Source organism: Aphelocoma coerulescens, chromosome 1A (genome assembly GCF_041296385.1).
Source record: "Aphelocoma coerulescens isolate FSJ_1873_10779 chromosome 1A, UR_Acoe_1.0, whole genome shotgun sequence".
NCBI classification, from domain to species: domain Eukaryota; kingdom Metazoa; phylum Chordata; class Aves; order Passeriformes; family Corvidae; genus Aphelocoma; species Aphelocoma coerulescens.
This window is the reverse complement of record NC_091014.1, coordinates 52,589,802-52,614,744: the sequence shown is the minus strand read 5'-3', so window position 1 is coordinate 52,614,744 and position 24,943 is coordinate 52,589,802. Positions and strand designations below refer to the sequence as shown.

The 24,943-nt window shown below is 43.8% G+C and overlaps 1 protein-coding gene across 2 annotated transcripts; it reads left to right on the top strand.

Moving 5' to 3' along the window:
* The first annotated feature begins 1,468 nt into the window (after nt 1–1,468).
* On the top strand, nt 1,469–24,051 carry TEF (TEF transcription factor, PAR bZIP family member). Of its 2 annotated transcripts, none has more exons than XM_069002694.1 (5): nt 1,469–1,778; nt 12,149–12,475; nt 13,957–14,177; nt 14,815–15,026; nt 16,926–24,051. In XM_069002694.1, the coding sequence occupies exons 1-5, from the start codon at nt 1,676–1,678 to the stop codon at nt 16,945–16,947; spliced, it is 885 nt and encodes a 294-aa protein (XP_068858795.1). In that variant the 5' UTR covers nt 1,469–1,675; the 3' UTR covers nt 16,948–24,051. The 2 variants fall into 2 exon arrangements, with proteins under 2 accessions (XP_068858795.1, XP_068858794.1); XM_069002693.1 differs by lacking the exon at nt 1,469–1,778 and adding an exon at nt 6,254–6,536.
* Nucleotides 24,052–24,943: the final 892 nt, after the last annotated feature.

Sequence of the window (24,943 nt, the reverse complement as noted above, 5' to 3'; positions counted from 1 at the left end):
GTCACTTTCCCTTGCCAGCCTGTGATAAAAAGCAAAACTAGGCATATATGACAGTAGCTGTCCCAAACATCAGTAATGTCTGGCATGACTGAGAGACTCCAGTCTTCTAGAATGGACTGGAAGATTTCAGGAAAGGACATGGACCTCCTGGCTGGCAGGCTGTACTCCAGGAAGGAGAGATGTGATCATGTCTCTTGCTCCCAGGAGCCAGAATGCACTGACTGTCTGCAGAGTCTGCTGCTGGCCTCAGCTTTGGGTGGGTGGAGAACACTGTAACAAGCCCAGGGTTAGTATGGGACTGTTCTTCCCTGAATGGTTTCACCACTGATGGTTATGACTGACTCAAAATCTGAAGAGGTTGTATCGTAATTATGAATTCTTCTACTAAACCATCTATTGTGTGATTTCTGAGCCTGATTAGATTGGCATCTAGATCACGAGGCTTCTCCAGCTAAACTGAAATTCTCAACCACCCCACCTGGCTAGGTAATTCTTCCTTTTTGGTTTCTACTGGGTTAAATCAAATGCATTTCCTTATGGGACCAAACACCATGTATGGTTTTTCTGGGCTGTGTCCAGTTGCTGTGGCTCACAGACCAGTGTAGGAATACCTAATTTCTACCAACTCACACTGGCACTGCAAGGCTGAGCCTGGCAAAGTGGACAGGAACAAACTGAGAAATAAAGGCACTTCTGTTGAAATATCACACTCAGCAAAAGAAAAGACCCCAGCACACGTAAGATGCTACTTTGCACGCCAGGTTCTAATAAAGAGGATCAGACCTTAATCCTCCTGTCTCCAGTCCTTTTCTCCATGCTAAAAATTTCACAGATAGGAGAGGAGGGGCTTTGTGTGCTCAAGATCTTACTTAACCAGCTGTTACCAAGGTATTTGCAGGGTTCATGAACTCTCTTCCTGTACATCACTGCTCTGAGAGGAGGCTGCTTTCTCATAAAATTCTGTGCCTCTTAAGAAGAAAAATCCTGGATTTTGGGGATGATGCACACCTTATAAGAAAGAAACCTTGTGCTATTATCAATATTAATTTAGGAGGGACACAGAGTAACTGTTGCATCACACACAAATAATGTCACTATCTTCATCTTAGCTAAAAAGTTAGCAGGCAGATGCAGACAGCATGTGTATCTCCCAGTAGCAACCTGCACAGCTTGGAGCTCCTCAGAGCCTCCCAAGAACTCGTCAGAGGATCCCTTTGCTGTTGTGTTTGCAGCCGACGTGTACCCCTGACAGCGCACAATTGCTTTTTCCCCCCTTCCGACACATGTATCTCTCACAACACCTTGGGAAGGAAAAGGGTGCTGCCTTTGCAAAGTTAAATAACTGGCCCAGTTCTTTGCTGCCGGATTGGCTGGGAGAGGCCCTGTAAAACCACGCTGGCCAGGCGCCCGGCCCCGCCCTGCAAGGCTGCAAGCTATTTCCACAATTGGCCACTTCAGAGTGGGAGAGGGGGAGGTGAAGACAGTTGGGTAAGCTGTGTCTTCGCCAGGCTGTTTCTTTTCCTCCTTGTTTTTTTTTCTCAGCCAGAGTAATTCAGCAAACCCAGTCCGGGTGCCTCTGAGCCCGTCTCGCAGCACCCAGGAGAGCGGGGTGTAACGCTGGTGGCCAGGCACCTGGCCCTCCCTTAGCCCTGCTGGCACAGTCCCAGGACAGGACATGTCAAGCTGCAGCACCCCTGGGGGCCCTACTGCCCTGGACTTTCCGGAAGTCCTGAAGTCCCTACTGGAGTATTCCTTGCCCTGGACCAACAAGATGACAGGTAGGATTGAGGAAATACGTGCTGGGGTTTCTGTTTTGATTTCTCCTTCCCCTCCTTCATTTGCAAGGTGAGAAAGGGGCAGATCTTGTTTGCTGCAAGCCCTTCCAAGGGTGTTTCCCCAAAGTGTCCAAGTCAGACAGGGAGTTCTGGCACTGTGCATGTTGTGCAGCTAGGAGGATTGATAACAAAATCAGTCAAGAGTGCTGAGCTCCTGATCCTTTTAATCTCTGTGCTCAGCTACTTCTTGGAAACCCTCAAAGATTTGTGCATGGAAAAGGCTTGGGCACAAATCTTCACACTCACATAGAAACAACTTCCAGGATTGCCATTCATTGTTGTCCTATGGTTAATAACCACTAAGCCTCCAGATACTGCCTCTTCCCAGACTCAGACTGTCCAGAGAGCCCAGCCTGCATGGGGCAGGCTGACTGTCTGGAAACTTTGTTGGACACTGCAATTGTTTATCAGTGAAAAGCTGGAGTAGAGAACACAGTAAATGCCACATTTTCTTTTCTGTACTCCTAGGCTTTCCCACTCTCTGTGCAGCATCCTAGAAAACATATGGAAAGGACCCAGGAGGTTATTTAGTTTGGGCTTTTGCTGTGCTGAACACTTTGCTCATGCTGCACTGACCACTTCTCTGATGCTGGGTCTGCTCCAAGCACCCACCACGCAAGTTGAGTACTCTGGTTTTGGACAGGATGCTGCACACCCTTGAGAAGCTGCTTTTTGGTTGTTGTGTTTTAAAGTTCACCGCCGAGTGCTGGGGACATGTGTGGGAACACCTTAAGAAGCCTATGTCTGGACATGAGAGACTTGAACTTACAGAAACAAACATGCACAGAGCTGGCTCTTCTCTAGGGAGTTGCTGTCAGGACATGCAAGCAGCTCTGCAGTCTTGAGGGGCAGCAGGACCCAGGAGCAGAAAAGCCAGACACACAGTGTGGAGAGGGACCCTGCTCTTGCTCCAGGGTCAATGGGAGAAAAGGCTGCTGCTGTGACAGTAAAGCATTCATGTCAGGAAAGGCAGCTGCCTACACCTGCTGTAATACAGTGAGCTCTATGGCACATGCACAGCTCCCTGTGGGAAAGGGAAGTAGGGCAAGGGGAACTGCCCTACCCCCTTAAGGGGCTCATTTTGTCACACTGCTCTGCTGCAGCCTCCTGTGAGCTCTCTCTCTTCTTTGCTGAGACTGCCCACTAACAGGTGTGTTTACATACCACACTGTATGAAGTCCCACTGTTTGTGTGGACCAGGGCATGTTTTCCAAGCTAACTGTACCCAGGTAGAAAGTGGAATTCTTTGGGAGGAGGCAGTAACAGCCAAGGACGGCTCATGTGGTGCAGAGCCTTGCTGTGGCTAAGCTGAGTTTGGCTGCTTTTCTGGGATCTCTGCTCTCCACAGCCAAGTGGATTCAATTAATCCAAGGGAGGAGTGCTGGCAAGACCTATCTGTTTGGAGTAGGGTGTAGAGGAGAGATCAATGGTTTGAAAAGAGAATAATTTAGTCTTAACTCAATGCGACTTACTTGGCAGCTGAGAGTGCTGTTTTGTGGCAGCTTTCTTCCTCAGCCCCACGACCACCCTGCCTCTCTGCATCACTTCCCATAGTCCTCAGAACTGTCTTTATTATGCTGCCTCCCTCTCCAGGCCAGCACTCCCATCATGGCCCTCTTCCCACAGAGCTCAGTTCTCTCCTCCTGGGTCCCCATACGTAGACAGCACTCATCTGGATTTGCTGTCTCTCAGGCCACTCTCTGAAATTCTCTATTCTGCTATTCAAACCTCCCAGTGGGGCTTGCTGTACATCTTCCCCTCACACCCTGTCCCCAGCAGTGAGCTACTTGTTGCTTGCCTCCCTCCTTGCTGCACCCCAGAACTGGGCTGTTCTGCATCATCTGGCCCTGACAAGACTCCCAGCAGTAACAGCCATGGCCGCTGCATTCCTCTCCTCACATCTCATTGTCCTCCACTCTTCCTTCTCAGCTGCAAGGTGAAAGAAATCCCAGGCAGATCCCAGCTTAACCAAGAAGGTACAGCTTGTGGTACAGTGCCTGATTTCTGTTGGCAATTGCTTGAGTACCAAATCCCCAGAGGCAGTGAGGAAAAGCTCTCAGGGCAGCCTCCCTCCTAGCTGGCAGGGCAGTGCTAATGCTGGAGCAGGGTGATGAGAGGCAACCCACAGGAATGCTCCTCAGGAACTCCCTCCCTCCTGCCTTCGGAAAGAGCAGCTAACACTGTATAGTCTAGACTCTCTCCAGGTAAAGTCACAACTCATGGTGGTGCAGAACAAACCTTAGCACAGTGGAGCACGGGTGGAAATGTACTGGAGGAAGAACATGGTCAATCTAAAGAGAAAAGCCCTGGAGTAAAAGCTGCTGAGTGGTTTTAATAACCTCCCTTCATACAGACATTACCCAGCAAAACAGCTGCCATTGAGCTCTGCAGGGGTGATGTGCGCAGACCCTGTTTCTTGAAAGAGTGTTGTACAGTACTGAGGCACAGCATCACCCTTGGGGGCCACCAGCATTGACAACGATGGAACAAAGTGACCATGAGAGCCATAACTGAATGGGAAGCCTGCAGCTTGGTCCACTTTGGCTGTGTCCACTTGCCTAAAAGCTGCTCCTTTGTGACCTCACTTGGTTGTGTTCTCTATCTACTGCCTATCAGTAGCTGTTTCCTAGACAAAAGCACCACTGCGGGCTTGCTGCCCCTTGCCAAGCTGTGTGTGCTGCCTCTGTCGTGTGTGGTCTGACATCTGTGTCTCATTACCCTCTGTGAAGTGGCATCTCCCTTTCACGCATGTGCCTTTTCTTCCTGCCAGCTGAGCTTGGCAAGGCAGAGGGGGTCCATGGAGGGCACGTAGCACCCCTGGAGCATGCTGGGCAGTGGAGCATGACCTATTCTGCCTGCTTCTTGCAGCTGGATTTATCAGCCTTGATAAATGATGCATTAACCTGCACCATTCCAGCCTGTATTAACAGGGTGTTCTTTTCCAAGCTTCGTGCTGGGCAGCATGTGTGCAGGAGTAGCATCGGGAGTCCTACTGGTTCCCTGCGAAGGAGGGAGCAGATTGGGCCTCCCAGCCTATGCAAGAGAAGTAGCTGCTGGGTAGGGTAGCTCCACATCTGCCTAGGTTGGATGGAGATGTCCCCTGGTCCTCACTGCAGTAAGAATGGAGGAAAACACCTACCCCTTGTGACTTCATTCCTTTTCCTGGGGCATGTGGGGAAGAACTCAGATCTAATTTTTTTTTTTTTTTCACAAAGACCATCAGGATTTATTAGTAAGGGTCAGGTAAAATCGTGCCTTGCCACTTAAATGTCTGAGGTCTGTGGCTGGGAAGCTGAACCAAGCAGATGCCCAAGTGCCTACCTGAGAGGAAGATGTCTTTTTTTCTGCTGGCACATATGGCGACGCCTCTGCTCTGGCTCCCGCGGCTCTGTTGGATGCAGACGAGCCTATCCCAGGGGAGCACACCCTTCCCTTTCCCGGCTCGAAGCACTGTATGGTAGGTTCGCTGCAGCCCATTCTGCAGAGTCAAGAGCAGCCACTGCTGACAGGAGAAGCCTGTGGCTGCAGCATATGCCCCTTCTGCGAATTTATCAGTTCTGTGGGAGATGCTCCTCAGTATCCGTCTGTGCTCTCGGGAACGAACTTGGCGATATTTGCTCCGTTTTGTGTGTTCAGAAGCTTAAATCCCAGCACGGCATCCCTGCTGCTAGAGCAAGGGGGCAGCTTGGAGAATCACAAGGATTTCTTGTGATCATAATTTGGAAAGGCGGCCTTTCCTCCCTTCCCCCAGCAGCCCGCCCATAGCAGCACCGCAGTGAAGTCCTTCTCCCTGCCCATGTTATGTAGGGCACGCCGCTGCGGGCATCGTGTGGGACGGAGGGAGATTAAATCCAGGGCACGCGGGAAAGGTGATTTCGGGATCCTAAACGAGGATATGCAAGGGCGGGCTGGAGCGCTGGCGCCCGGGCAGGGCGGGAGGGAGTTGGCAGACATCGCGCAGCCGGGACAGCCCTCACGGACCCGCGGCCGCCTCAGGCAGTGCCGGGCGGGTGAGCGAGCGGGCGGGCCCGCGCAGGCGCAGAAAAGGCGCGCCTCGCGGCCGGCGGGCGCCGCTCCTCCGCCGCCCACGCGCGCGTTCGCTCCCTCCGCCTCCTCCGCCCTCCTGACGGTGACGCAGCGCCCGCGGGAGGAGGAGGGGGCGGGGCTCCGGATGCTAATGAACCCGGCTGAGGCCCCGCCCCTGCACGTGCCTTGGCGGGCGTGGGGCGCGTGCCCGCGCCGGCCGCGGGGAGGGCAGGGCGGGGAGGGCGGGGCCTGTCCGCTCGGGGCCGCCCCCCTCGATAGGCGCGGGCCAATCCCGGGGCGCGGAGAGGCCGGGCGGGGGCGCGGCCCCGGAGCTCATGAATACTGAAGCACGCGCCGGGCGTCAGCCGGCCGCGCCTGCGCCGTTTCCTCCGCGCTTGGCCGCCGCCGCTGCTGCCGCCGCCGCCGGGTCCCGGGCAGCCGCCGCCGCCGCAGCCCCGCGCCGCCGGTGACCGCTGACAGCCCGCCCGCCCGCGGGGAGTATGCCCGGCCGCGCCGCGCACCAGGAGGCGGCGGCGGCGGCGGGAGGACCAGAGCCCACTGCAGCTGGGGGGAGCGCGGGGGCCGCCGCGCAGCAGGAGCGGCGGGGCCTGGCGGGCGCGTTCCCGCTAGTGCTGAAGAAGCTGATGGAGAACCCGCCACGGGAGGCGCGCCTCGGTGAGCGTGGGGGCGCGCGCGGGGGCGGCGGGAGCGCGCGGTGCCCCCAAGTTATCCACCCCCACCGCCCCCTTCCCGCCCCGTGGCTCGGAGGGCGGGACCCGCCGGGTCACGGCGGGACTGGCCGCGGGGGGAGCACCCGAGGGAGAGGCCGTTCGCCCCGGCCCCCTCCCTCCGCCCCGTCCCTCCCTCCCTCCGCCTCCCCGGCCGGTCGAGCCAAGTGCCGGCAGCACGGGATCGCTCCCCGCCTCCCGGGGATTGTCCTCTCCGGAGCATGTAGGTGCCTGCGCTGGGCAAAACCGAACGCTACGGGAGCGAGGGGTGGGCAGGAGCCGAGACGTGACACGCTGGTTTTAGTCCTTCGGCTGTCTGGAGCCTCCTCCGCCTGTAAACGCGTAGCTGGGAGCAGCAGTGAGAAGGTTTTGAGTCTTGCTTGACCTTAATTGCTGGGAAGTTGCCCGATGACACGAGTAAACAGCAGATCCCCTCAGATTAAGTTCGGTGATAATCCATAAGGGTATGAGTGACTGCCTGCACATGCAGTCCTGCATGGGCTGGAGCTGCCTCTCTACCACTGGTGATGCAGACGGCAGCTGTGTAAATAGCAGTGCTGGTGCTTATGGTCTTTGGTGCTGATGGCACGCGCTTTTTATTGCCTTTTTTTTTTCATCCCTCCCCTCATCTGGCAGTATTTTTGCCTTTCTGAGTATCAGTTTCATTTCGAGGAAAGCTCAGGATTATCTGCACTGCTGTAATGCCCAGTGTACTGGTGTATAATAAAATAAGTCCTTACAAATTTTGAGATTAAAAATAATTTTTTGGAACAGTAGACAACATCCAGGATAAACCACAGCATAAGCAAGGTTGGCAAGATTGATCCCAGTGAAGATCCTACCTACCTTGCATGTCTTATATTGCACAATATACCCTGTAAATCTGTTTTGTGATTCTGGAGACTCTTTTTCTCCTTTCTGCTAAAAAAAAAAAAAAAAAGAAAGCTTGTGATAAAGGTCTTAGTTATGTTGCTATGGTGCAGGGTGCTTGCTGCAGCAATCTTGAATCTACAAAATCATGGGATTTCTTAAGATATTTCTGCACCCAGTCCTTTTTAAAGGCGTTAGTGCCAGCAGGAGAAATTTTAAGTTCATGCATGTTTGCTCATAGGGGTTTGGTGACTTTGTCTTGGGGGTGATTTTTGTGTCCAGAATCATGTGATGTGGCCTATGGAGACGTAAAGTTCTGAAATTAATACGATTGTGAGGTAGTGCATTTTCCTAAAATTAGAAACATTTGATACTAGATTGATTAGTAGATGACCCCATTCCAGCTCTTGAAGGTGTTCAGCTGGAGCCTCTAAAGCTTGCTAGTGAGTCCATTTCATCTTGATTATCCCCTCTCTATTCATGGTGTGATAAAGCTCAGGTTGTTCTTGTTCTTAAGATTTCTCCATGGATTTCCTTAGTTCACCTTGTACTGTTTCACTTCACGCTTTGTGGAACTTGTTGCTTTCTGTTTATTTTGTCTCTGATACTTTTCTTGTTTGCATATGCAAGACAAAAGAAAGAATGCCTTAACTGTCAGCAGGTAGTTACTCCTAATTTACAAAAGGCTTGTCAGTAGACTTGTGTGTCGCCTGACTTTAGAGGATCCTTGATTATATTCTGTCCCTTTAACAGTGATACACTCAAAATGTTAAAAAATTACTCATTTGCTTAATCCAGTGGTGTGATTTTAGCAAACTTTTTGAGAAAAAACCCTGTGCTTTTGTCTGGAATGCCTAGTGACAAAAATACAATCATCTGTCTTATTCTGTAAGAAATTATATTAGCTAGTTGCAGCGTCCATTTATAGTTTCTGCAAGCTACCTGTGGGTTTTCCAACCGCTGTGGGTAATTTGACTACCCAGTCAAAGCAAGCAAGCTTTCTAATCCTCCTGAGCAACACAGGAGGGAGGTCAGCCAGTTCCAGCAGAATGCCATCCCCTTGAATCCTCTGCCATGTACCAGGTATAGCTCACCAGCCTTGTTGGGAGTTGTTGTCGTGTATGTTGTAAGGATTAAATAAATAAATATAATTATATATTTATAAAAAAAGGAAAAGTGCTGTGGGTTAAGGGAAGGCAATTAATATTCTGGAGCAGGAGTGTAAGTCTTTTCAATTAGTAAGGAGCTGCTGCATACTGTCCAAAGGATGCCTTAATCACCAGTTGCATGCCGCTGTGGCAGGGGGAATGCCTCAGCAAACATCACAGTAATGAGCATCAGGGATATGGAACCCTACAACGTGCCTTGTTCCATCTTCACAAGTGGGACTAAAGATTTATGGAGCAATCAGCCAATATATATATAGTGGTTTCAGTATAATTTGACAATATTTTTTTGGTGAACAAGGGGAAGTTTGTCAAATAAGTATTTGTTCTGTTTGTGGCTGTGATAGCTCTTGACGATGTGGTGCCCAAAATAATTTGGTTGGTTTTTGGTGATTGTTTTTTTGGTTTTGAGGAAAAAACAGGATAGGGAATAAAGCTCTTTTCAGGCTGCTGCTTCTGGTTAAAACAGCGGTATTTCCAGCAGTTCGGTAACTGGAATGGTCTGCTTAAATCACTGAGCATAAACTGGTGTCCTCACTGTTAAGAGCAGATGTACAGCCCAGTTAATAGGTCACAGTAGCAAAATGAGGGGGCTAAATCGGACATGAGCCATCATCTGCAGAAGTACAGTCCAGGTTTATCAGGGTGACCTTGAATCACTGCAAATGGAGCCTCTTAGGATACTGCAGCTCTACTGTCAGGTAATACCTGTTTACACTGTAAATATCTTAAGAGAATTAATGCTTCAAGTCCCTGTGCTGAGGTAGGCAGAAACTTCCCCTCAAGATGCAAGAAGTTAATTAGTGTTTCATTAGATATTGTGCACCCAAGCAGGATGTTGTGTGGCAGAAATAAAGATTAAATGAATTGAAAGCAAGCCCATGGGAAAACATCAATGCAAAAATAATCATACAAAGGTTTTACCATATTATGCACCACCTTTGAAATAGATGGGCTCCCAATATGTGTGTTAACTCCTGCTATTTTGTTTCAGATACTGTTAAAAGTGAGGGAGGAGAGAGAGACAGTATAGCTAAACAAAGACAGCACTGGGGGCCGAGTGCTTGCTGAGTTGTCAACTTGTAGGAAAAGGACAAAAAATTTCAGATGCTTTTCTCACGTGGAGGAAGGATCTAATCTGTTGTGAGCCAGGGACAATTACAAGAGGAAACTGGAGGAACCACAGTTTTTCTAGGATACTGCAGGACAGCAGGATGATCGTGCACATCCAGAAGGCATTAATAGATATGAGAAGAGCCACATTTGCCAGTAGTGTAGTCTTTTCAGCATCTGCCTTCTGAAAAATATTTTTAAGCCTTATATTCCATCTAATAATCACTTACTGGGGTTTTTTTCTCCTCACTTGGAGGTGTTGTACTAGATGTTGCAAAACAAAAACACTGCTGGTTTGTATTAAAACTGGCATAACTTATAATGGTGTACTGTGGCTTTCAAGAGTAAAGTTTTTTTTTTCTTTTCAGTTGACATTTTGACATTTCACAAGTTTTTTATCATGTTAATTAAAAATAGTTATTTACAAAGAATTCATTATTGTTGCTTGCATTTGTTTTGGTGATATCTTTACTAGGATATCATCCACAACATCCAGTGCAAATCTGGGTTTGGTTGTGCTGGGGTTGTGCTATGCAGTGTTGGGGAAATACACAATCTCTTTTCACAGGTGAAATGTTGGTTCCAATTTAGCGGGGTGTGCTCCAGTAGTAAGGGAAATCTTCTGTATATATAGAGTAGATGCTGTTTCTTTACTAGCTTCAAGTAGGAGCTATTTAGAAACATTTTGGTTATTTGCATCATTACTGTTAACCTGCAGGTTTGCTTTGCCCAAGCTAAGGGTAGGAAAGTTGCAAAACTCTCTGCAAAAAGGAGTTTATGGTAGGAACAGGAGCTGGAAGATGGCGGTTCAGAGGCAGCAGTGTGAAGTAGCAAGGAGAAAGCCAAAACCTGCAAGGTGATGTTACCAAAGCTTAGGTCCTGGAGCCACTGGTCTGAATTTAATGAGTCCTTTAGGTACTTGCTCTTGGTCCCAAGCTGGTGGCTGGTGAATACTTTCTCAGCTGCTTGGTTTAAAAGCAGTATCTTCTTTTATATAAAATATTCAGAATACGTAGATAATTTACTTTGTATGGCAGCACTGTTCTTTAAGCCATAAAAAGCTCTTTCAGTCTCAGTTCCACACCAGCTAAGGCAACAGCGGAAGGAATGCCACTTTTATCAGAACAGGTTTTATATAAATAGGCTTTTCTGATTTAGAGCAGAGTTTCACCCCCACTTCCACCCCCGATAAAGAAAAATGCTCCTTTAGCATATTGCAGCCAGTCTAGAAAACCCTAATGCCAAAGATTGGTGCATTTTATTGGGCTAATCTCGGTTAATACTGGAGATCCAAACTGGTCTAGTGTATGTCCTTGGAGTCCCTGTTCTATTGAACTGAGTATTTGCTGGCTTCCATGGTAATGCCCAGTTTGCAGGTGATTAGGGTAGGACTGTAGACCATTCCTTTTGACAGCAGTGCTGGCTCAGTGCTGGCAGTACTAGCACTGCTTCTGCAATGCCTCCTTCACTGCTGATAGAACTGCATGGAGAACTGGATCAGGAAAATGACTTGGATTTTTAATTTTTTTTTTTGCCAGCTTATTTTTATCTCTTAAATTATGTAATTATTCCATAACTTGAGTTTTTTGCTTGGATTCTGTCCCAGACAATTGTTAAGATTCAGTAGCTATGGGGAACATAGAAACAGCCATCTTTCTGTAATATGTGCACTGTAGCACAGTAAATGGAGAAAAATTCATCAGTTTCTTGTGACTTGGGGGTGGGATGTGGGAGTTTGCCTTATTAGACATCTCCCCAAAGAGTGAAAATTGTATGTAGGTACTCTGAGCTATCTATAGTGAGCAGCATTTGGAGCTATTGCCTTCTGTGGACATGCTGAGTCATGTCAGAGAGAAAGGCTTCTAAAATGCTGAACAATAGGCATCCAGGTCACTGGTGTCCTATGGACCTTTTGACTGATTTTCAAATGTAATCTGAAAACCCATATTCCTCTCCTATTTGTATTTAAATTATTGTTCTGCACCCTTCTTCTTTGTGCATAGAATAAGGTACTCTGCTTCCTCGGAATTTTCTTAATGGCTTCCCATGGAATCCTGATTAGGGACGCTCACTTTTGTTGTCTTCTGAGATGGGTATGTGAAAACCAGGCTGTTTTGCAGTGACTGATTAATAAGCTCCGTGAAGCACTTCATCACACGTTGGTAAGCTGTTACAGCAAAGATGCTGGTCTGCAAGGCTACTCAGCTGCCTGTGGTCCAGCCATCACAGGGGGATAGACCATTCCATACATGAATGTTGCTTTTCAGTGTCTGGTTTTCCAGATCATATCATGTCTTGAGGCAGAACCATTAACTTACAGAATTTCCTTTCATGGGGATTTTGTTGGACTCTTAAACCTTGAGCCTCTCTTGTGTTTCAGCTTGTACAGTGACCTACTTGTATCTTTCAGATAAAGAGAAGGAGAAAATAAAGCTTGAAGAAGATGAGGCAGCAGCTGCCAGCACTATGGCAGTCTCGGCTTCCCTCATGCCACCCATTTGGGACAAAACTATTCCTTACGATGGCGAGTCTTTCCACCTGGAGTACATGGATCTGGATGAGTTCCTGCTGGAGAATGGAATTCCTTCCAGCCCTACTCACCTGGATTTGAACCAGAACCCACTATTGCCTGTGGCTGAGCTGGAAGGAAAGGAATCTGCTGGTGCTTCCACTGGTTCTCCTGCATCGTCCTCTTCCACTGCAGTTTACCAGCAATCTGAGGCAGCCTCCAGCACAGGTAGATGGAATAATATGGGGCTCAGAGGGACTTCTGTTGTTCTCATATTAAGAGATGCCTCTTTAGATCAAAGAAGAGACATGCTAACCTGTCAGTGTTAGCTATGGCAGGTTAAACAGTACAAACTTGCTCAATGTAGAGCCTTAGTTCATGTGTCAATTCATGAAGATGCTGCCTCTCCTTTTCTTCCCTTCTTCCTGTCCTGTGAAAGAATGAGTGTCTATCAGTGTGCAGTCTGTTTGTCTATCAGTGTGCTGTCTGCTTTGCTTTTGAAATTAGAAGAGCTGAAACAGCAACATAAAGTATTTGCTTTCTTGGTATTGCTAATCTAGTGAGAAGCTGGACATGTTGAGAAAATACTCTCTCATGTTATTTTACAACAGATTTGATAGCTTGTCACAAGTCATTTGTACTACCTTGGTCTGCTTGGGTGAACTTATGCGAACTTAATGTACCTCAAATAATAATGTTAAATAGAAAAACAATCAAGCAGTCTTTTTTGTGGTAGCCTGGGAACTGTGAAAACAGGCACTTGGAAAAGGTGTTTTAATGATGCAGTTTGATGTTCTGTGGTGCTTTGAAGTGGGAATGGAGGAACAAAAAAAACAAAACTGTGCTTAAATGGTACTAGGAAACTTAATTTGTAGTATGGAGATCTTCTCTGTTAAAGAATTCGACAGTTCAGTTTGCCCTAGATTTGGAGTTCAAACATGATAGCCATCACAGAACTATTTTATGAGCAAGCTTTACAGAAAGCATTTTGCTCTGGACCTCTTTTGTGAATCTGTGAGAAAGATAACATGGAACTCCTTCCATAAGTTATAAGATGTAGCTTTTTGTAGGTGGTATATGAAAAACTTACTTATTGATCACTACTGCACATTGCACTGACATTTGCAACTCAGGTATATGAAGTTTTGTAAACAATAGATTAATATGATAAAGTTCATATGAACACTACTGTGAGACAGTCTGTTGGGGCATTTGTTTTTGTGTGGCAAAGAAGAAGAATACTGTTGCATTTGAAACAAATTCTCCTTTATTTAGTCATTTGTTTGGAAGTCTACTGGTCTGACCTTTAAAAGTCCCAGGGACTGGGGTCTTTGGGCAGGCTTATTTCTGTAAGGATTTCTGTGGTACAAAACTCAGGCTGACACAACTTTCTCCCTTACTGCTATTGAAGGTGCTTTTTATGTGTGAAAAGCATGTCATTTTTGCCAAGGAAGTATTAACTCCTGTCCTGCATCTTTCTACTCAGGTCTGTTAGTCTGGCATATGTTCCTAGAGTTATGTTACAGACTGAACTGTGAACTTGTTCTGTGTACCAGCAGCATAACAGCACCCACCACGCCTCAGGGAAACACCAAATAATACTATTAAATACTTCTCACAACAGGACAATAAGTAGACATACAAGTTGGCTTTTTTGTTGATTCTCTTCATCCTGCTGAATATATTGTAATTTCTCCTGTTATTGCCAGAGTCCCCACCGCAAAATGAGAGAAACACGCCCAGCCCCATTGATCCTGACTGCGTAGAAGTTGAGGTGAATTTTAACCCTGACCCTGCTGATTTAGTGCTGTCCAGTGTGCCTGGTGGTGAGCTCTTCAATCCTCGCAAACACAAGTTTACTGAAGAGGATCTGAAACCACAACCTATGATTAAAAAAGCCAAGAAGGTTTTTGTCCCAGATGAGCAAAAGGTAACAGATTTATTGCTGCAAACTCTTCTAGGCCTTGATAAAAGTTTGACTCTTTGTCCAAACACTTTGACATACAGAGCTAATGCAGTTTATCTACATGATTGGGCAGAAGCACTGCCAAGAATAGAATTGGCAAGCCAACTGCTGTGCTTGCTGTTTTGCAGGTTTTGGTATCATGAGCTAATCACTGGCAAGGAGCAACTGATCATGCTATACACAGAAATTAGAAGAACTATCAAGTCAAATCCTCATCACCTGCACTTTTGAAGGCCATTGTCTGTATTTACCCAGTATTGTATCTAATCTGGATTTAAGCAACCCAGACAACAGAACAGGTGGTTTTATGTGAAAGTTCACTCCTGAATTGAAACTAAGTAAAGGAAGCATTTCAGTTGGACAGCTTCTTAATACCCAAGTCTCTTAATCTCCTTAGTTCTAGCAATGCACTTGGTTTATCCTAAAAGAAGACTCGTATAAAGATGAAATCTTGCAGTACTGCGTTGTCTCCATTTTGATGTCAGAGCCCTGCAAACCTATGGAGGACATTGCTCAATATAGCAGTCAGTGTGAATATCATTATACAATGAAGAGGTGTCTCTGAAACAGTTGTCAGTTTGGCATCTTTTTTTTACTACAGGATGAAAAATACTGGACAAGGCGAAAGAAGAACAATGTGGCAGCAAAGCGTTCCCGTGATGCTCGGCGATTAAAGGAGAATCAGATCACAATTCGGGCAGCCTTTCTTGAGAAAGAAAATACAGCCCTGAGGACGGAGGTTGCAGAGCTGCGCAAGGAAGTGGGACGATGCAAGAACATTGTTTCTAAATACGAGACCAGATACGGACCCTTGTAAGCACACCCCTTTTCCTTGTTAGGGCTCTTTGTTTTAGCCTCTTAGACTTCTCTGCCTTCTGTAGAGACTCCCAGAAATAAAGTTTATGGAGGCTTTGCCATTTTGCATCTACACTAGAAAAAAACCAACAAAACACAAACAAACCCTGTTTCCGTGAGCACAACTTGTTCAGGCCCTTTCCTGATCATTGTGTTGTCCAAAATATTAGTGTCCATATTTACAACCTTGTTTTTAACACTGATAGAACATTTTCTGATGTCATACAATTGAACAGATTCACCTGTATGGAGGAATAAATGTGGATCCCTCCAGACTGGACAGGGCTTTGCTATCTGTTCTTCATTTTAAGTGAAGAAAGAGCCTAGGAGACTCTCCTTGCTCTCTTCTTCTTCTTTTTTTTTTTAATTTTCAAACTCTTGCTCTTTTCTCCTCTCCATTCCACCTACCCCTCCCAGTAAAAGTGTAAAACATAATTTTAGGATATAAGTAGATGTTGCTGGGCAGCATCATGAAATTGTTTCCTCTCCCATTCAGAGGCACTAGAAAGTACCTGTTGTATAGAACTCTGTTCCTGTTGAAGAGGAATAGAGGAACCTTTAGAACAGGAAGACAGGAAAATATTCAATCTCATGTAAAAACAGAATTTTGTGAGGTTAATCCATGAGTCTTATGCAGAATGGAGTCAGTGCAGTTTTTATTACAATACTGCCTAAATGTCTTGATTGGTTCTAATCCTGGATAACTTGCAGAAACCAAGAAGGGAGAACAGAAGTGGATTACTCACTTTACAAATGTGGACAGAGTAATTTGATGTGGGTTCTAAACTGTATTTCTACCACCACCCCTCCTTTTTTTCCTTAGAGGGTCTTCCCTCTTGAACTGCTGAGAAAGCAGCATGTTGCACCTAACTGAGAAGGGAGATGTAGAAAAAGAGGTCTGGCTCATTAGGCTGAACCTTGAGTCCCAGCTGTTAAAACATGGCCAGCACCTTATGCTTTGAAAGAAGGGGCTTTTTTAAAGAAGTAAACAAGCCAATGTTATTTTACTGCACCTTAGCTGTTGTGCAAGAGATTGAGAAAGAGTTTTGGTCCTTTGCCTCGTGAACACACTATGGGATAAGCTACACCCACTATAAACACGAACAGTTTACCTCACTGTCTCCTGTGTAGCAGCATATCTGGTCTCTCCCTGCTTGCTGGTTCTATCTCCAGCATGTTTCCTGATAGGAAATTAGCACACATGACTTGCCCTCTTGGAAGTAATCCATTCTCAGCACCAAGCACTGCTTCAACAGTATGTGGTGTTAAAAGAAAAAATATACTGTGTGTGATGTTGAGACCTTCTACATGACCTACAGCTGCAAGAACTAGAAGCTTTATCAGAAGTATATGTCTAGAAGTCCTCTTAACAAGAGAAGCTGTCTTCAGATAGTGGCTCTGTCAGAACTCTTAGGCTATACTTCCTGGGATAATATTTATATTAAGGAGCAAATGTGGGATGATGATATTGAGGGTAGTTGCAGTTCCTCTATTCAAATCTGAAAATCTATTAAAAAAGCATTAGGGTTTATTTTCTATGCTAAAGACTAGCCTGTCTTTGAAACATAACGTGGAAATTATGAGTTTAGAGCAATTTTGTGTTGACTTCTTAAGGAAGTGGAGAAGCAGGCTAATCCACAACACTTAATGTATGCTTTGAACTGTCCCCCCTCTGTTATGCTCTTAATTTGACTAGAGTGGCTCTTGATGCAATGTTGGTCTAATTTCTTTCAAACATACTAAAAATTGTCACCCTTTCAGCAGGGGTTTTTTCTTTCACAGGGTGGTTTGTGGTGGTGATGGTGGGAAGTATGTTATAAATAAATTGTCACACTTAACACTTTGCTTTGTTTAAAGTGACTTATCTGATTCCGAGTGATGCAACTTTAAAGACTTTTAAAAACAAAGAAACTAAAAAGCACACATGAATCGCCAGTCTTCAGAATGAGCAGTGACATCTATGAGGTGTCCCAACACAAACAACTGATGATGACCCTGCCTGCCTCCTTGCCTGCAAGTACCCCATCTGACTACCCAGGGCTGGGCATGATGAAAAGTGCAAAGTCTCCTTAGTTCTGTATATGGCTTTCTTATCTGTCTTTCTCACTGTAACTATGAACTTCAATAAGCTTACCTACTGGGGTTTTGCCAAGACACTCAGAAGTTCTTGTCTCAAAGTCTGTTGACAGCCTGTGTGAATAGTGACTCTTCGTTTTGGCACTCAAGTGGAAGAAAAGAGGGAGTTTTAAATGAAAGTGTCTGTATATATAAAGAACTGCTATATTTTAAGACTCTTTTCCCTGCAGTATAATGAATTTTATTTAATACTGTAGCTCACTTCTGGTACAGTGTAGCATATTGTGGAGTACTATGAGTGCAGAACTAAAGACACCAGGAAGACAGCAGCCTGTAATGTGTGAGACTTCAGTGCAGAAGATTACAGCAGATGTACTGAAATAATCCAGAAAGCACCACAGTGTGCCATAGAGAGAGTAATAAACCTCTATCAAATGACCCATGTAATAGTAAACCACTTTGGTCGCTTTCCTGCTCCACAGCTACACTGCTGTAACCTGCCTTTTCCTTTATTTCGTTTATGAGGCTCACTTTCTTTATGGTATCTAGCTGAAACAGGATCTATTCTTCTGCTAACGATTTAGCAATCATGGAAAAGGTGCTAATCTGAGCTGCTGATCCCCAAGTCTTTTGGCAATCTGAAACTACCAAATGAGTATTAGCTCCAGGAAAACAATGGCTATTAGCTGCCATATTACAATTTTCTGTCTCTTGACTGCAGGAGAACTGCAGTGCTGAAGGTGAAACAGCCAATGATATCCCACAGTTACAATGGGCAGTTTAAGTGTAAGAACCCATGTGCCGGTGTGGGAGGCTAAATGAAAGCTTGGACAGATTGCAGAGATGTTTATTGTGTTCAGAAGATGGAGGAAGTAGGTGGAAGTTCCGCTTAAGAGTTTCATCAGCATAACAAGAATCTGCTCTTAATATTAAGGAAGCTTGAGAGATAGATCTTTGTGGGAAGAAAAATAGTACTTACTTTCTAGGAAAGGAGTACAGGGCCATGCTTGTAGCCAAAATGGAGCTTGTAAGACAGGAGTGTGTTCATGCCTGGAGTTTGATAAATAGTGTACACCTCAAGAAAAATAATCTTGAAAGCTTTCTGAAGCACAAGTGCCAAAATTATGAGGCATGACTAGTTACCAGCATAGCTCAGTGCTATCATGTTGAACACTTATTTTGACTTTGTGTTTACCCAAGAGGTTCCACCCCTAATTTCAAAACAGAAAGGCAAAGAGAAAAATGTGAGAAGCAGCAGATAATATTGTAAACTTAATAAAAAAAAATTCAAAAGCCAGGATTCATCACCAGTGTTTGACAGCATAACCTTTGTAAAGAGCTTATATATTAAATGTAGTTTTTCACCTATCATTTATAATGGACAATGTACTGAAGTCAAGAAAGTGTTTTTAACTTTTTGCTGGTTACCAAAGTATACCTATGAGTGTATTATTATAATTTGGGATTATAAAGCTCTGAGATAATCTTAGGATATTTTTATCAAATAGATGAATATCTTAGTTCCATGTTGCTGAAATGTCAGCATATATCTCTACCTGTATCAAGTATTGCTGATTTGGACTGATATTTTCAGTATGTACTGGTCTTTGATTTATTTTGGTGATAAAGGCCCAAACCATGGATTAAAAACAAACAAACCAGCAACAAAACAAACAACCCTGACAGCATGTAAATGTAGCAACTTTTTTCATTTATAATTCCTACATTTTCAGTTAGCCCTGGCTGTTCTTAAACGTCATGCTTCCTGTTCAGATCACGAAGCCAAAGGCTAAGTCACTGGGCAAGGAGTTGCTTCATTTGGATCCTACTGTGTTTAGGAATCTCTTTTAAATACTTATATATTGGGTACAGGATTTGGTTTGATCATGACATTTTAACAGCAAAATATTCAGTCAGTGACATTAGCATGTGCAATTCTATTGTTTTATTTCTGTTATCTTAAAAGCTTACACAATGGAAACTAACAGTGAATGTTCATTAGATCTTTCTTTCAGAGAAGACTGTTAGCAAACATTTGTGCTTCCCTGTAGGACAATGCAGATTTGCACAATCTGTGATTAATGCGTCTATGGGTTGCAAAACTGGAAAATCGCACTTTGGGGTGAGTGCGGCTCAACTTCTGTAGTTGGAGAAGTTGTTGTTGTTGTTGTTGTTAAGAAGCAGTATATTTAAAGATAGATGAGAAGGTAGTAACTATTTAAAGGAGTGCAGATATTGCCAGACAAAAAAACCCGTGCAATGCTGAATTCCTTTCTCAGTTTTTGCAGTCTCAGGAAGTTAAGTTTATTGCTCCAGAGCTCTCTGCTCCTCTTGAAATAATTAGCTATATCATCTTGGTTCTTTGACTAGGAAGACAATCCCATCTGTAAGTGATAACTTGGATATGTTTTCTTAGTGATCATAAGACCAATACTCTTTTAGCTCAATTTGAATATTAAAAGATGCTGAATTGACACTGTTAGGGTTTGAAGATCTCTAGCCTTGGAACGTACTCTGTAGAGGCCATAAGTGTGCCTGATGCTAACCTACCCCATTCCAGCCACAAAGGGACCATCTCCAAGGGGAGAGAATAAAGGGCATGTGCACCTTTCAGCATGACTGCAGGGATTGCCAGGAAAGAGAGCAGTTTTTGACAGAGCTGTACTTCCATTAGGAAGTGGATTGACACCACATGGCCATTTCATAGTTCTAACTTTGAAAACATAAACTGTGGATGAGATTTGTGGACAATGAGTGTTGTTTTACTCTACAGACACCAGCTATGAATAAATGATGCACAATATATTTAATACAGTATCGCTTTCATACACGATGACCTAATCTACACATAGTGGGTTTGTGGCTAAAAATTCCCCAGAAGCTAAATCTTTCACCTGTTGCCAAGATCTGCTCCCACTGAAGCTAGTAACAAAGCTCTCATTAACTCCCACAGGAAAAAGTCTTTACTCTTATGTGGTTATTGTAAAGTTTTAGCAAGTGCTGGAGTCACGCGTGTCTTTGCTTTATCCTGGAGCATTCTGTGCTGGGATCAGGTGGATACATCTCAGATTACAGGTGTAGTGTTGATAAACTGATCCTGATAGTTTTTAAAATTCAGATAATCTGAATTCTGCTTTTTTTTTTTTCTGGTCCTGCATGGACAGAGTGAAAAAGTAGTGTACTATAAACTTGTGTTGGAGAAGAAATGGTTTTGGGTTGTTTGGTTTTTTGCTAAGCAGCTTTTTGCAGTTCTTCTAGTAACATTTTATGTCTTTTCTGACAATTCTCCATTTCCTTGCTGTGCTGTTTGAAAGCCCAAGGTGTTCTAACTAGAAATCACTTTCAGCATTATCTGCAGGCCTACTACTAATTGTACCAAATTGATTTCAAGGTGGGAGGTGCAGTGGAAGGCCAGAAGCTTTAGGAATACTGTAATAAAACCACTTATGTGGAAAAAAATATTTTTTTTTAGATAGCAGAAATAATGGACCTGCACAGAGAAGAATATTGCTGCTTCAGTATTGTAAGCCACCTGAGCATAAAAGGGCTTTGTTCCTTGTGATCAGGTGCTTTCGTTTTTAGTGAGAGAGAACATATCTCAGACTTTTGTAAAATCCAGATGGGCTTTTGTTCACCCTTCTAGTTTTAGCTGCTAAGCACAAGATGAGAAATGCAAGTTTGTTGTAGTGCATAAATCTCATATTTTTGGCAACATACACCTAAGTCCTTAAAGGGCAAAATAATTTGTTAGTGTTTTGCCTTTGCAGCACTACAAGACTGACTGGTTTTCTAGATGTTCAGATAATTACTCTGATCTGTATATCTGCCACTGTCACATGGTAAGACTGGGAGAAAGGCAGAAAGAATAGGCTTAACTAAATATCTGTGGAGATGCTAACATAATGCTAATTGAGAAATTACAGTGATTTAACTCATGATAATGCAAATTGTCATATGGATGTAATTTGTTAGTTTGATAGTATGCTATCCCTCGTGAGTCACTTTTGGAATGCAAACTTCTTGAAGTTCAGACACCTACAGAGAAAAAGGAATCCTTTGAGGAAGATACACAGATAGATAGACATGCATACTTGGCAAGGAGAGCAGAGAATGAAGGCAGGAAAAGGAGAGTAAAGCAAGAGTCTGACCTGAGTGAGATTGCTAAAAAAACGGACACCTCACTGTTTACAATTTTAGGCCAATTTGGATCCCCTCAGTTTAGCATCATACAGAAGATAAGTACTTGTTTAGGTCAATCTCCTAACTTGTTTGGGAATCTCCTTCTCTTACCAAGACTACCACAGTCCAGAAGGAAGTGAAAGGAATATACAGATAGGGAGGAGAGTTACTGCAGAAAGGCATGAAAGAAATAGCTGTTGCTTCAACTAAGTGTGCTGTTGCACTGGGACTTGACCTGCTGATGTGAACTGGTCAGTGCTGTGTCATGAGGAAACTACTACCTGAGGCCCCAATCTTTTAAGGCCTCAATTCTGCTGTCATTTCTGCATGGGAGGAGCCCTATATCTGTAGAGAACCATGCGGACTTCACAGGATCTGTTCTTGAATGTGAAGCTCTGCTCAGGCAGTCAGCTGCAGAATTGTGTCCTTAACACACTATCCAGTTGTAGTTCTAGGGCTGTCGATATTAAGTGTAATTTGGGTGCCTGTTATATAGCCAAAACCCTTGTTACTTCATTTTCCTAACTAAGGCATGAGCAAAAGCCCTTTGCTGTACAACATCTGTAAAAAATGAAAAATGTACTTCACATACGTCTAGTAAATTAAGGCATGTGATTTTGGTCTGTGGGTCTCAACAAACCTTGCTCGTGTACCTGCCTGAATGTTTTCCTAGATCTGCAGCTACGTTTCAGTGAGAAGAGATGGTGGGATTTGTTTTCCCAAGGGGGCACAGTAGCAGCTCTCACCTGTCATGCTGGGGTGACTGCTCGCTACTGGCCAGGATCAGGGATGGATGCATCCTCCGCACTTTTATGTGAAGTTGTCTGAAATACGGTGATTAACATGATTATTGGAATACTGTATTTTGTATAACTTAGAACATGTAAATACACTTTTAAAACTAATCTGTTCTATGAAGTAATAAATAAGTGCTTCCATTGTAATACCTGAATATTGTTAATGCTTCATGTAGCTTGATTTGGGATTATTTCTTTCCTAGAGAACTACAGAAATCAAAACAAAGATTGATGTTGTGGAATTCTAGTCTAGTTGTGATGCTTTCTATCAACAAAAAATGTTTTAAAATAATAATGAGCTACTTAAGCAGAGAAACTAAGATTTTGAGGGAATTGATTCTCTTCCAGTCTTTCTTTAACAGTAGTCACTGATTACATTCATAATTTTACTCTTCCCATCCTGTTAGCTGGACAGTTGATTTGTTTGTGAGTAGCATTTGGAAAGTAGCAATATTAAATTATTTGTAAACTTTAGTGACTGAGGAAAACTAAAGCTGGTTGGTTTTTGTTGGGTGTGTTTTTTTAAACTATTCTCTCTTTTGGGTCAAACAGATCTGTCTCCACCCTTCCAGCCAGACTGCAGCAAGTTGCAGTGAAACAATGAGTGACTGTTACTGAAGCTCATTTGTGGCCTAGATAGTCTACATCTTTATTAGTTCCATTATGTACATAGATGACACAGGTTTCCTGTTGTGGTGTGGAGAGAGAAAGTGATTAATGACTTGTGGTTTTGCTGAGCACATGTTCACTGGATGCTGCACAGCTGGAACTTTCATCAGCTTTCATTACCTTTTCTATCTCGTGTTAAAAAAGTAGAAAACAGTGGAGTGATAATCATGAGCAGTCTGCTAGGAAATCTGAACGCTTGGGTTTTGAGGAGGTGAGATTAATCCATCAGCCTTCATGTAAAGAGATTAGCCTGTGATGACACTTTCTCCAGCCATAATGTAACTTTGTCTTTAATGCTGTACTGGAGCAGTTTCTTTTCTGGTAACAGCTGTGTCCGTAGTGTTCCATAAATGACAAAGCCACATCTTTCGTAGTGGGCAGAGACAATGGCATCTCTTTTTCATTTTCTTCTATTTTTTTTCCTCCTCTTTCAGTGTCTCTAGGCTGTAAAATAGCTATGAAACAGCTAAGCATATGTGCAAGTTATTCTGAAAACTGTTCTTGTAAAGCTTTTTCAGACACATACAGTTTTTAACTAAATAGTTTGAGGGAACTCCTATCTGCTATATTTGGCCTGAAATTCTGTTGCCTCTTGGATAAAAGTATTTTTTTGTCTTCAGATGTGACATTGATCTGTCCCATTCATTCAGTGGGATGGATGATAAATTGCATAGTATTTATAGAAGATATAAATCTGATCTTAGTTTTACTGTGTGTTGTTTAATCTCTTGGATGTCTACTCCTTGAGGTTGTCTATATAATTCCTGTATATGTAGCTGCTTTTTGAAGCAGTTCATCAAGTGCATTTGATATCATCCTGACTGAAAAATTCTTTAGAAATGAAAGAGATAATGAAGCTTGTAAAGCAGCTGGGTAAAACTGTATTGCCATAAATGGTTTTAATTTATATATGAATCTTCTGTCCCAAACTGCTTATTTTGTACATAAACCTAAACACTCCTGGCAGCTGATGGGTGAAAAATAAAGGTGCTTAAACAGCAATCTAATGAGGAAAGGGCATTTCACTATTACAGAGTTGGTATTATTTTATATTTCCATTTATTACACTTTTTTAAATGTATAAACCACAGATTTGAATTCTCAAAGTCTTCGGCTTGGATTTTGTGAGTAGTTTAAATCCTCTCACCTCTCTGCTCGTAACTGGTTTTTAAGAAAAAGAAAAGCTTTTGTTTAAAATGTAAAATTTTGACTGTATTAAATTCTGTTAGTACCCTTCCTTTTTAAGAAATAAAATGTATATTCCACTATGCTGAGATCCAGTAATTTTGTTCTCTAGATAGCATACTGTGTGCTGTACAGCTCCACTGCCAGCATTTTGCACCTGCAGTTTGCAGGTTGGTAGCCACTAAAGCAGCTGATCACCTTTTGGGAGTAGGTTCTTGCTGTGCATTTCCCATGTGTTAAGTGTGCTGGTAACAGGTATACAGTTCCCTGCTTTAATTTTCTGGATTAACTGATTTAAAACACGTTGCAAGATTTTGCATTTGTCCTACAGTGACTCTTGGTTGAACTCTCTCCGGTAGGGGGAGAAGTCTGAGAACAAGTCAGCCATAGACAGTTGGACTGTGCTTTGTTTGTGCTCACGTTGGGGCTGAGAGCATCCACAAAGTAATCAGAATTTACTTTCTTTCATGAGAAGAAGTACAGTTCAGAGTAAGTAAGTTTTGTCCATGAGTACAGCTTTCTCTGTACCTTTCCATTTTTATTTTTTTTAACTAAACCTTGGTTACTTGGTTGGTTGTTTTGTTGAGGATTTTGGTTGGTTCGTTGTTTTTGTCGTCGGTGGTTGGGTTTTTTTGGTTTTTGTTTTCCAAAAGCTGGTAATTGAAGATCAGCCTGGTAAGAAATTTATGTCTTCTTGATATCCACTGCATCTGACACATGCTTTCAAGGTAGACAAGATCACTGATGCTCCAGTTTAATAGATAAACTGCAGTAAGGATCTTTGTTGGAACAAACTAAGTGTCAATGAGTTGTTTAGCCCTGGCTGTCTTCCAGAGCCATGGCAAGGTTAGTGACCCAGGCAATTTGTTTATGAAAGCAAAAATCTTTCCTCTTTAGAGGGAGGGGCCTGACCTCTACCACATACCAAAGGCCAAGACTTGACATGGCCAAGCCAAGGATTTGCCCTAG